General features: G+C 43.6%; 1 protein-coding gene across 3 annotated transcripts in view; it reads left to right on the plus strand.

Annotated features, from left to right (window-relative positions):
- crb3b (crumbs homolog 3b) overlaps positions 1-3866 on the plus strand; it is a 7714-nt gene extending 3848 nt beyond the window's left edge. For all 3 annotated transcript variants that reach the window (XR_010032634.1, XR_010032632.1, XM_063188211.1), the window contains 2 exons: positions 1-36; positions 602-3866. The exon at positions 1-36 is cut by the window's left edge and continues 101 nt beyond it. Coding sequence is in view for 1 of the 3 variants with exons in the window: in XM_063188211.1 (XP_063044281.1) it covers positions 26-36; positions 602-836 (246 nt within the window). In the remaining 2 variants the exon portion in view is untranslated. The remainder of the gene's footprint in view (positions 37-601) is intronic.
- Positions 3867-12709: the final 8843 nt, after the last annotated feature.

The raw sequence follows: 12709 nt of genomic DNA on the forward strand, positions 1-12709 counted from the left end.
GACACAAGAAGTCTGGCCATACACAATGCTGACTGTGTAAGTTCAATTAATGCATGCCATGCCCACACGCACGCTCACACACTGCCCTGTAACTTGTGAACATGAAACCTCTTTCCACTAGATGCATTGTCATGTTAGGTATATCACCTGTCTGTCTGTATTGTGTACAGTATGTGTGGTATGTCTGATGGTACTTGTTGCCTTACCTGTGTGTGTGTGTGTGTGTGTGTGTGTGTGTGTGTGTGTGTGTGTGTGTGTGTGTGTGTGTGTGTGTGTGTGTGTGTGTGTGTGTGTGTGTGTGTGTGTGTTTGTGTGTGTGGCTAGTGTTTACTTTTGCCTGATGTTGCGAGCTGCATTACGCAACATTCAGGCTTGTGAGATTTGGACAACTTTATTACAAATCTTTATTTGTTTGAGATGAATCAATACATTCTTATGAAACATGAGTTTAAATGGCTTCTCATTTCATGTTTTCATGTGCTTCAGAGGCTTCTATGTGCGAGTTTGTCATTTATAGATGTGTGTGTGTGTTTTTAAGTGTTTGTTAATTGTGGCTGTTGTGTAACATGTTTAACATGTGTGCATGTCTATTTGTGTGCAGGGTGCATGGTGCTGGGGGGCTCCTGTTCCCTCTAGCCCTACTGCTGGTCACCGTTCTAGGCCTGTTGGTGTGTGCGTTCCCGCGGCGACGGCGCCAAGAGGGCAGCTACCAGCCCAGCCACGAGGAGAAGAAACAGGCTCACCGGCAACACAAGCAGCAGCAGCAGCAACATCCGCACAGCGCTGAGAGACCCGGCCTTACACTGCCCCTGCCTAAGGAAGAGCGTCTCATCTGAACCAGTCACAGAGCAGGGGTGGGTGATTGGCGCCTGGATTGACCAATCACGAGCGACATCAGTACAATGCAGAGGGACCCTTGCTCAAGGAAGAGCGTCTCATCCGTCTCATCCGTCTCATCAGTCTCATCAGTCACAGAGTAGGGGTGGGTGATTGGCAGCTGGGTTCAGCCATCACACAGCACAACCAGCAGCAATAGCACCAGTACAGCGGACAGAGACCCGGCAGCACACAGAGCTTCTGAGTGAATCACTGGTCCAGAGCGGTTGACTGAGGTCCGGATCATTGAAACGGGAAAGTATCTGCAGACCCGCCACCTAACACAAGCAGCAGCTGAGCACGACACCCCAACTCTCACTCTTTGCCCTTTCCTAAGGAAGAGCGCAATCTCAACCTGAGCCCAATCACAGGTCGGAAGAGGCTGACGGGCACCCACTCTAGCCAATCAGCGAACATGTTGAAGCTGGAGGGCAGCTACCAGCCCAGCAATGAGGAAAAGAAGCAAGCTCACCGCCAGCACAAGCAACAGCAACAGCAGCAAGAGCCGCAGCAAACACAGCAGCAGAATGCAGAGAGACCCGCCCTCACGCCGCATCTGCACAAAGAGCGCCTAATATGACCCAATCACAAGGACAGCGGTCGATGATTGACAGCTGGGTTAACGAGTCGCTGACCGTGAGAGATGCTGGGAGGTTGGGTACAAGGGAATCAGCGGATTTAACGAATCCAAGGATTCAACTCATTATCCAACCTTGCGTTCTCTCCTTTTACTTGTGGCCTTGTGTTTCGCTTTACGCTCCACCTTTGTGGAGAAAACAATAAAGTTTTCCCGTTATCAGCCTAAGCACAACAACTTCTGAGGCACTTTTTCTACATTCAACATCCTGATTGAAAATGACAAAATGACCTTTTGAATTGTGCTTTTGCAAGATAAAACGTCTAGGAAGTCATTTGGCTTTCAGCCTTAGTCTGACTGTATAGACCTAATGATTTTGTCTGTGCTTTTTTGCCGACTGTATGAGGTAATGTACTGTGTGGTCTGTACCTTACTGATGCTGTATACAGATGGCTCTCTGTGCCTTTGATGAATTATCATGTCACTGGTAACTAATTCAAGAATGATGGGGACAGGGGGAAAAGGACAGAGATGATGCGATCGACCGCGAGTGTGTGTAATGGTTGAATGTCTGTGGCCTACGGAATCGCACACTTGAGACTGAAATATGTATTTTCCACAATCGCAATGTCACAGCATTGAAGCCATACCCGGGCTCTGGGAAGACGGCACACGTAAGACTGAAGTTTGTCGTTTCCACAATCACAGGGCCACAAGCACTGAAGCCAAGCCTGGACTCTGGGAAGAGTGGCATTCTTCACCATATGTCTTAGGGCGCAAGTCAAATTGCATCCTCAAGTCCTTCCCTGTGGCTTCTCACCTCTGAGCTGCCCCGTCTGTGTGAAGAAACCAACAACACATCACTGCTGTCAACCAGTGAAGAGCAACTTTTAGGGGTTTTTCGAGCATCCAACATCCTGGTTGCAAATGAGAGTTTGAGGAATGAGAAACAAGTGAACAAAAGCTTTGACTGTCAATGATGTCGTTAAGCCGCGGAAAGACTTGAGGAAGTACTTTGACTTTCAGCCTTAGTCTAACTGACCTAATGATTTAGTCAAAGCCTTTGGCCAACTGTATGGAGGTAATGTACAGTATGTGCCTACAGTCTGACTGTATAGAGATGGGGGTATGTTCTCTGTGCCTTTGATGAATGATCATGCTTGTGGTAACTAATTTATTGATGATGGGGACAGGGGGAAAAAAACACAGAGAAAGTCAGATGGACTCAATGTGTGTGTAATGTACTAATGTCTGTGGACTAAGGAATCACACACTTGAAATATGTCTTTTCCACAATCACAGCACAGAAGTCAAGCCCAGGCTCTGTGAAAACGGCACACATAAGACTGAAGTTTGTAGTTTCCACAATTAAAAGGGGCACAGCACTGAAGCCAATCCTGGACTCTGGGAAGAGTTTCATTCTTCACCATATGTCTTAGGGCGCAAGTCAAACCGCATCCTCAAGTCCTTTCCTGTGACCTCTGACCTCTCAGCTGTCCTGTGTGTGTGTGAAGAAACCAAAAACACATTGCTGCTGTCACCCAGTGAAGAGCGACATTTAGGGGGCTTTCCCCCATTCAGCATCCTGGTTGCAAATGAGAAATTGACGGTCAAAGCTTGTATGCATTTGTGTTATTCATTTCTCAATTATGGTAAGCCCCCAAAAGATGGAAGGAAGTAATTTAACTTGCAGCCTATTAGTCTGACTGTATGCTAATGTATGCTGTCTGTGCCAACTGTAACTGTACGGACACACCGCAGGGGTTGAAGGTGTGAAAAGTGGCGGAAGTAATTGTGTCAAAAAGCGTCCAAAGCTGCTAAAGCGTTTCTAGCGCTGAGGGCATCAAAAGTGTTAGAAGAGCAGTTGAACTTCAGCCAAAGATATGTAATGAGCTTGGCGTCAGCATACGGCAGCCAATGGAATGTTCGCATTTTTCTGAACACGAGCTTCGGTTGGTCAGTCTGCCTGATCAAATGCTTCAGGTTGAATCGATTGCCGCGTTCATCGCCCATGATCTGTGCTGTCCAGATGGGACTCTGTAGCGTTTTACCTCTTACAACACTGGCTGTCTGTCTAGGCTATAATGTATGTTCTCTGTGCATTTTATGAATGACTGTCAATGGTAACTAATATATAGATGATGGGAGCAGGGTGGAATGACAATGAGGTTGTTTTTTGACCATGCGTGTGTGCCTTGTTCTTGTGACATGCAGTATGAGTTCACAGCATTTATTTGCTTGCTCCCTCTGTCCCTATATCTCTCTGTTTGTGTCTCTCTGTCTCTCTCTCTTACACACACACAGACACACACACACACACATACATGCTGCATAGAGGCTATTATGTAAATGGTAACTTATGAATGTTAAAGATAAACGTAAGGTCATATAAAATGAGAGCTGTCTAAGTTTACCCACTCCTTTGTCTTGTCTCCTTTCCTTGTCTCCTTATTGATGTTAATGGACACGTACAAGGGAATTTATTTAAGACAAAGAATGAAGAGGGAGAGTGTCTTTTCCTTCTCTCTCTCCCTCTCATTCACACTTACTCTCACACTCTCTCGGAGTGGAAGCAAATGTATGTTTTAAGGGTGGGATGACTTAAACACACACAAACTGTTAGTTCAACACAGGGCCCGGCTGTTGATATGCAAAGATGTCATGAGAACTGATGAGGATGAAGAAATACCCATTTTGCTACTAAGGAATTATAGATATGAACACCAAATGCCATGTGTATATCATTTTGATGAGGTTGTTAAGTTGTGTGGTTCCGTTTCAATTTTTGGTCAGGTTTGTTTGTATCTGCAGAGTAGACCTAGTAGTGCAGGTGGATATGTCAGAAAAAAGAGGTTTAGGAACATTTCATATAGATTTTTCCAAATTGTGTTTTTTATCAACTACAAACCCCATAGTCTTCAAATCCACCTGTTTCCATTTTTTTCCCGAAGTGGAAACGCCCAAAATCCAAGATGGCGGATATGCAGTCAGATTCTAACACAATTGAATGTAATGGAAGGACACAAGTCATAAACATTTTTTGAATTGGTGTTTTTTAGCATCTCTTGGACCCCCTGAATACAAAGCTACCTGATTCTATTTCCCCCCTTAATTTTTAGAACCAAAATCCAAGATGGCTGACATAACATATAGCAAAAATGACATGTTTGGTGTTTTGAGGTCTCTAAAGTCAGTGTTTTTTCCTTGTATTTTTAATATTCTTGATGTATACAGGACCGTTCAGTCAGTCATTACATGAACGTTTTCAAAAATCATTTAAAATTTATAAAAATTCAACATGACATCTAGAAAACGATTGCGCACCTCTCTAGTGTATATGGCCAGCTAATGTGTCTCATCCCAAATCTGAGCTGGCCCCTTTGATAATTTGTGTTTTATATTTCTAGGACCCCCTCTGAAAACAAAACAATCTGTTTCCAATTTTTAGAAGCAAAATCCAAGATGGCCAACATTGTAGCAAAATATGAACATTTGGTATTTTCAGGTTTATTAAGCTATTATGCTATTTTGTACGCCTATTGGTAATATTTTGATAGTCACATAACTGTCATTACATTAAATGTTTCGTCTCATAGGAAGAGCATCTGGAATTTGGGGTGACACACTGTAAATCTTGTGCGCACATGTCGTCTAGAAATTGGCTAGTTGCAAAAAGTTGGCCTGTTGCCTCCAACTAAACTCTCTAGACTGATCAGAAAGTAAAAGAAAATCCTATTAATTCATTTCATAGAACAACTGTCCAAAAGAATTCATGAAATTCCCAACATTACAGAATAATGTGCAGCATCATTGAGGGAGCCAGTTTCATTTCATTTTTATGTAAATTATTTTCAAAAAAGATTCACACTTGTGCCACTTATACGGTACCTCATGATGCCAAAGGTCTCACAAAGGTCAGTGTATGTCCATTACTAGGATCGTGGGTGTGCTCTCACTGTCAGGCCAATGAACCAGTCTCTTTGCTGCAGCTTTCAAACCTTTGCTGCAGCTATTGTCTCTTTGCAGCAGCTGTCTGCTGTGGGAGCAGACTGGTTTTTAAAGGGATTTGGTGCACCTATGCACCATCTCCACTCATGAGCAATCAGCAGTCAGCGCACCTGCCAATCCTGCACCTGAAACACAGACAGACCAAGGAACCAAGCCCAGGAGGAGGACAGCTAAGCCCCCTTGAGTCATGACATATGGTAGTACTTTGGGTTTTTGGTTCAAATAACAGAAGGCCTTGGTTCCAAGTCGTGTGAGCCCACTCTCCTCTTCTTCACAACACATGGCTTCAGAATTGGGATGACTTGCTGTGAGGCCAACATAGGCATGCCAATGGGATGAGCCACAACAGACCCGCAGAGACGTAATCTCAATGTATGCTACTGATGGGTGAAGCATAATATTAGACACCATGGATGATATAGGCCTAAGTAAGTTGGGAATTATATGAGGGACGTTCAAAGCGTGTGAAGCACATGAGTGGGCTTACCGTAGGGAATACCATATCAGGGTATGACCCATCACTAGAGTTGAGGATATTCTCTGACTGTCATGTCAGAGAGCCTAGTTCTGTGAGCAGAGTGTATGGCAAGATTGTTGGCATTGGAGGAATGCAACATTCCGGATAGAACATACGGTTTCACAGCCTTCAGATAAGCTGAGGCCGACCTTGAAGCAACTTTGTAGCCCTTTGCCTTGATATAGGCAGCCAATCCAGTGAATGTGCATATTACTGTACAGGTAGCACTGCATAATAGGTAGGCCTACTGTACATGAAGTGACTCATAGCAATTGTTGTTGGAACAATAATTTGGACCAGCACGGAATCCTCTGTGCTCGAATTCACAAATGAATGGCTTCAGAGTAGAGTAGAGTATCATTTATTGATTTATAGACCTGAAAGCACCACTAATGTTGATTTTGCCAAACAAAATGTCTTCCATCTTGGATTTTGTAATGGGTTTAGTTTACGTAATGCCTGACTTCACATTCATGTAACAAATATTACCAAAACAAGTCAACAATGGCTTAATAGACTTCAAAATATGAAATATGCCAAGTTCGCCATAAATATATCAGTCATCTTGGATTTTGCCACAAAAAATGAAGGAAAACATTGAAAATAAGTTGTTATTTATTCAATGTTGCCCTGGAATTATAAAAAAAAGTTCAATTGAACCTTAAAACGGCATTAATGGTGAGATTTCTACACACAATGGCAGCCATCTTGAATTTGCCACTAAATGTTCACGAAAAAAATGGAAACAGGTGGATTTTGTATTCAGGGGGGTCCTAGAAGTAAAAAAAAACACCAAATGGAAAAATCTATATGAAATGTTCCAAAACTTACATATGCACCTATACTATAGGGCCTACTACAAAGCTGTTTCAGGAGTAAAAGAGGACTCCAGGCTCTTCTATTAGATGATTTACCTCTTAACTTAACCTGGTTTTCTACTGAACCAGCTTTGTAGTATAGGCCCTTAATCTGACGCAATTGAGACCCATCCATGGGCTCCATCATCTTTGTCTGGTATGCATTTTGTAGATGTTGTGTTACTGCCACCTGCAGGAAAATGTGCGCATCACGTTAACATGGTGGTGATCAGGCTTGAGCCCTTCAGCCCAATACAGAAGTGTAATCAACACACAGTATCTACTGTTGATGCATCTATGTCAATGAAGGATGGCAACTTTCAAACGAAATGTGATGCACTTACCTTACCTGCATGTATGTATAAAAAAGACTTATCAGTGGCATATTCACATGAAAACCATTAACTTCTTAAATAAGATAAATAATGTGTAAAGTGTCTATGAATATGTTTAGAGTTCAGGGCCTCTCCTTTTGCTGTTTGTGTGTCTGTCTGTGGTAGAGATTGTTTCAGCATCATCCTCAGGGGCCTATACTACAAAGCTGGTTCAGGAGTAAACCAGGTTAAGTTAAGAGGTAAATGATCTAATAGAAGAGCCTGGGGTCCTAGAGTTCTTAAGGGAATGAGGACTCCATGCTCTTCTATTTACCTCTTACCTAACCTGGCTTTAGCCTCGCGAGCCATCCTACGTACAGTGGTGCTCATATGTTTACATACCCCAGCAGAATAACGCTTTCTCTGCGATTTCTCACAAAATATGAAGGATTACACAAAACTTTTTTTTTCACTCATGGCTAGTGACTGGCTTGAGATATTTATTAGCAATATTCTGTGTTTACTCTTTCAAAAGCATGATCACAACCCAAACTACCCAAATGACCCTGTTCAAAAGTTTACATACCCTAGTTTCTGATGCTGAATATGGCCCTGTTTAACATCAGGGACCGCTCTAAATTGTTTGTGGTAGTTGTGGATAAGGCTCTTAATGTTCTCAGATGACAAAACAGCACATTCTTCCTGGCAGAATGGTTGTTTCCTATAATATCTTTGGGTGTCTTGCTGGAACCTCACATTTGAGGTTTCCCCTGAGTGGCTCAATGAGATCAGGAGAGTGAGATGGTCGCTCAAAAACCTTCATTTTATTCTTTCTGAAGCTAATGACGGGTTGATTTGGCTTTCTGTGTCGAAATATTGTCATGTTGGCAACGTTGGAATTTCAATTCAGAAATGCAATATGAGGAGTTTGGTTGGAATCAAGCCAATGGGCAAGGGAATCATTGCATTGCAATGATCATTGCAAGGGAAATTGTTCAGGAGGCATAGGACAACCAAAAAATAACTTCAGGTGAAATATAGGACAACATGAAAAAATGTTTTAAACGGTACAGGAAAGAGGCACTTGAGGAAAGATGGGCTGTTGGGTGTTGCCAGGAGGAAGCCATTACCACAAAAATGCAAACATGTTATTTTGCATATGATACACCAAATAGCACAGTCAGAAGCATCAAAATGCCTGTGACAAAGTCATTTGGAAAAATGATATCAATATGGAACTTTTTTAGGCCACTATTAACAGTACCATTTGGAGAACAGTCAATGGAGCCTATGATGAAAGTTACACCATACCCTTCTGTGAAACATGGTCATGGACCACTGATTTCATGGGGACATTTGAGTTACAAATGCATTATACTTTTGATACATATTCGCAGAATGATGAATACATTGCCCTGTGAAAAATACCGGAGGAAACTTGACACACATCAGCCTTGAAACTGCACATGGTCCATTGTTTGGACATGCCAACATGACAATATTTCAACACAGAAAGCCAAATCAACCCGTCACTAGCTTCAGAAAGAATAAAATGAAGTTTTTGAGCGACCGTCTCACTCTCCTGATCTCAATATCATTGAGCCATTCAGGGGAAACCTCAAATGTGAGGTTCCAGCAAGACACCCAAAAATATTATAAACAACCATTCTGCCAGGAAGAATGTGCTGTTTTGTCATCTGAGAACATTAAGAGCCTTATCCACAACAACCACAAACAATTTAGAGCGGTCCCTGATGTTAAACAGGGCCATATTCAGCATTAGAAACTAGGGTATGTAAACTTTTGAATAGGGTCATTTGGGTAGTTTGGGTTGTGATCATGCTTTTGAAAGAGTAAACATATTGCTAATAAATATCTTAAGCTAGTCACTAGCAATGAGTGAAAAAAAAGGTTTTGTGTAATCCTTCATATTTTGTGAGAAATCGCGAAGAAAGCGTTTATTCTGCTGGGGTATGTAAACATATGAGCACAACTGTACTTCCGCCAAAGGATTGGCTCCATGCAAACAAATGCCAGACCATGATGGTAGTATTATGGGATGGTCAGGACCAGGCTAACCTGGCTTACTCCTGGACCAGCTTTGTAGTATAGACCCCAGGGGCGCATCCCCGAGGAGGTATGCAGACGAGCATCACAGGGATAAGCAACTCCGGGAGTTGCAAGGTCTGTCTGCAGTCCCATTGATTCCACCATAGTTTTTCACATCATGTGACATGTCACCTCATCATCGCAACATGATTCAAATTTGGTAAGTCGGACAACATTTCTAATCACCATGCAACATTGTCATCCAGGATGCATTGCTGTCTACATGCGCATGTAGACGTTGCAGTAAATCGAATAAGTTTAGCAACCCTGGACCAGAGGACAGGAGAAGAGAGGGGTACCTGGTTGTGACGATACACATATCTGCCGCCGCCCTCATCACAGCTGATGATGCCGCCCCTTTGCCTGGAGGCATCGACTCCTTGTCCGTGGATGCGGCTCCTGAGCGTGGGTCCCAGTCTGTCCAGCCTCCTGTATCTCACTCCGACCCAGTGTTTCCGAGTCACGTCCTCATCGCAGTACCAATCAACATTCCGGTGACTGCCATGTCAAACCCTGTCATGTGAGTACTACCTGTAGTTTGTTGTTGGTTGTCTCTGCCTTAGTTTACTATTTGTCGTTTTTGTTTAAAGTTTGCATCTACGCATTTGGTTTCTTTTAGTCTGTTTGTTTGGTAATAAAATCCCCCTGAATCTTGAATCTGGTACTCTGTGGTGGTTTTCAGGCCTAGCAGAATGGAGCCGGTGCCGGAAGGAACGGGCACAGGCGCGGTTCTCAGTCTGCCTGAATGCGTCATGTGTGCTGCACTTGGGCTGCAACTTGGGTTCCAACTGACATACAACTCTTTGTGGTAATATAGAGAACTGCATAGTTTTTTTTTTCTCAAATTGAGAACATATGTTCATTGCAGAGGTTATTACAGAGTGTGCAAAAACATAGAGAGAGAGAGAGAGAGAGAGAGAGAGAGAGAGAGAGAGAGAGAGAGAGAGAGAGAGAGAGAGAGAGAGAGAGCAAAAGAAGAGCTGAAAAAACACAGTAGAGCCCTATATTTCCACACTGTTGTTGCCCAATCACTCTGAGTCTGACGGGAAAGGGGGAGTCTTGGACCGGGGTTCCCAACCCATTCCAACTTCCCAAATGTTTGGGGCCCACTGCTAAGCCAATAAATAAAATTAGACTCAAATAAATAGTCAACAACAGCAACACACACACACACACACACACACACACACACACACACACACACACACACACACACACACACACACACACACACACACACACACACACACACACACACACACACACATTTCAAGTCGCTCTTGGTCTTGGAAGGAGGTGGGAATGGAAGGGTGTGGGAAGAGAGAAGGGAGGAAAGAAACAAAGAAAGGAGGAGGTGGGGTATTGAGGAGGAAAGAAGTGTGTTGGTATTGCCCAATCACCCTTATTCAAGTAAGAAACGAACCCTGACAGAAATTCGCTGTGAATAGAATGGCAATGAGTGACCAAGTCGTAATGTATTACTAAAGGCCCTGTGCACAGTACTACACGTACATTGTCCACTGTTGGAACAGTGTGTGTTACATGGGAAATCCGGTGTGAAATGGCGCAAGTAGTGTTAAAGCACAATGCTGACTCAAAGAAAGTGGATGTAACCAAGAAGCGTCATTTTGTTTCCTTTCCGGTATCCACTTTATGTCGGGTGAACGCCCCTTTAGGAGACCTTCGGAGTCCTGAGGTTGAGAATTAATGAAGTCCCCTTAGCGCTGTAGATGGCGGTAGCGCACGTCTTGCGCAAACACCTCAAAAAGAGAAGAAGAAGTAGGGGACAACGCCCCCTTAGGAGACCCAACTTGAGCACACGCTTTTGCATTGAGTGGGCGTGGTTTGTGATATCTTTGTTTGATTCAGTATTTTTGGCTAACTTGTTCCACGTACCTCACCTGCTTAAGTGCCCTGCATTCAGAAATCCAGCTCTAGTAAGGGGCAAAACATACCAAGGCGGAAGGGAACGGTCACGGGGCGAACGCGGTCTTTCTGCTTAGTTTCGGCCGGCGCGTTTTTCTCAGTCTTTCACACTGACAGCGTCGGCGTGCGCGGCCAGTCCTGTTAAAAAAAAACCCACAGCTAAAGCTAGCGTGCTACTTTGCCATTCATTTGAATGAGACACCGCCGGTCGCCGGCGTGAAAAATATGCTCGAGTTCTATTTTCCAAATGCAGCGCGGCGCGGAGCCTGCGCCCGATAGGTTTCAATGTATTTTCACCGACGCCGGTAAAAAATGCAGCCGTTCCGCGACGTTTTACGCCCTGGTGTGTAAGACCCCTTAGCCGATGCTGACATTTCTCTTTTGCAGCGAGTATGTCAGCATCAAAGTAGCCATCGTTATAAATCTGTATTTTTCATCCATTTACGAGGCTCAAAGTACTCAATACTTCATTCTGTAGAGTCGCAGGGTTGTTGACATGTAAACCGAGGCATAGAGAATTTTGCTTGTGCACAGTTAGTTTAGAAACACGGTCATTTGTAGAGGCGGCCACAGCCTCATACAGGCTGTGCCAAAGAAGGTCTACACTCCATTTCACCACTCCATTCATCACTTTTCCGGGTGGTACTGCACTCTGCGGGCGCCAACGGGTGTGTGCAGACTCCATTTGGAATGAATGGACTGCGCTCTCTCCACAGCGCCCTCTAGGTGAAGTGCAGGCATGGATCGAGTGAGTGGAGGAGCGGCTCTAACTGTAACTGTAGTCAGTCAAGTCAATCTGAATTGATACAAGCAATACATTTTCTTGATTTGATAATGGGTCACTTGGTCAAACATAGTCAGTTATCTAGGTGAAACAGTGGTACAAAAAGTAAAAGTAAAAGTGAAAAAAAAAAACAACACAGGATTGACATCTCCAAGTAACTGGCTGTGACTCAATATCAGATCAGATTTATAGGCAAGTGTTTCAAACTAGGTTTTAGGTCTCAAATTCCTAGTTCTACAATTCTATTGAGTTATTGGACTTTAACGTTCAATTAAGATTGACATGACTGACTGGGCATTTTTACTTGAAAATTGACAAAAAAAATAAGTCTATTGAAATGTGTGGGGCCATCAGTTGTGCTGTTTTGACGTCATTTGGATAGACAGCTGACATTGCTGATGGCCAACAGCTAGGAATACACAAATGAGAAGGTGAGTACAAACTTTTGGAGGAGTGTTGATAGAGAGAGGAGTGTTGATATTGCCCAATCAGCCCACAGGTTAAATGAGAGGGGGGCAGTGGGTACAAAACAGATACACTCTTGCACAGACCCAGGACATTTTCATATTGCTCAATCACCTAAAAGGGGAAGAGAGGGGACAGGGGGTTAGAGAGGGAGGGAGGAGCTGGAAGCAGTGCGAGCGCATAACAGCAGATTTAGGGTACAGAACAAATACACTCCTGCACAGACTCAGGAAATGTGCATATTGCTCAATCACCTAAAGGGAGAAAAGAGGGGGC

Source organism: Engraulis encrasicolus, chromosome 1, assembly GCF_034702125.1.
Source record: "Engraulis encrasicolus isolate BLACKSEA-1 chromosome 1, IST_EnEncr_1.0, whole genome shotgun sequence".
Classification (NCBI taxonomy): domain Eukaryota; kingdom Metazoa; phylum Chordata; class Actinopteri; order Clupeiformes; family Engraulidae; genus Engraulis; species Engraulis encrasicolus.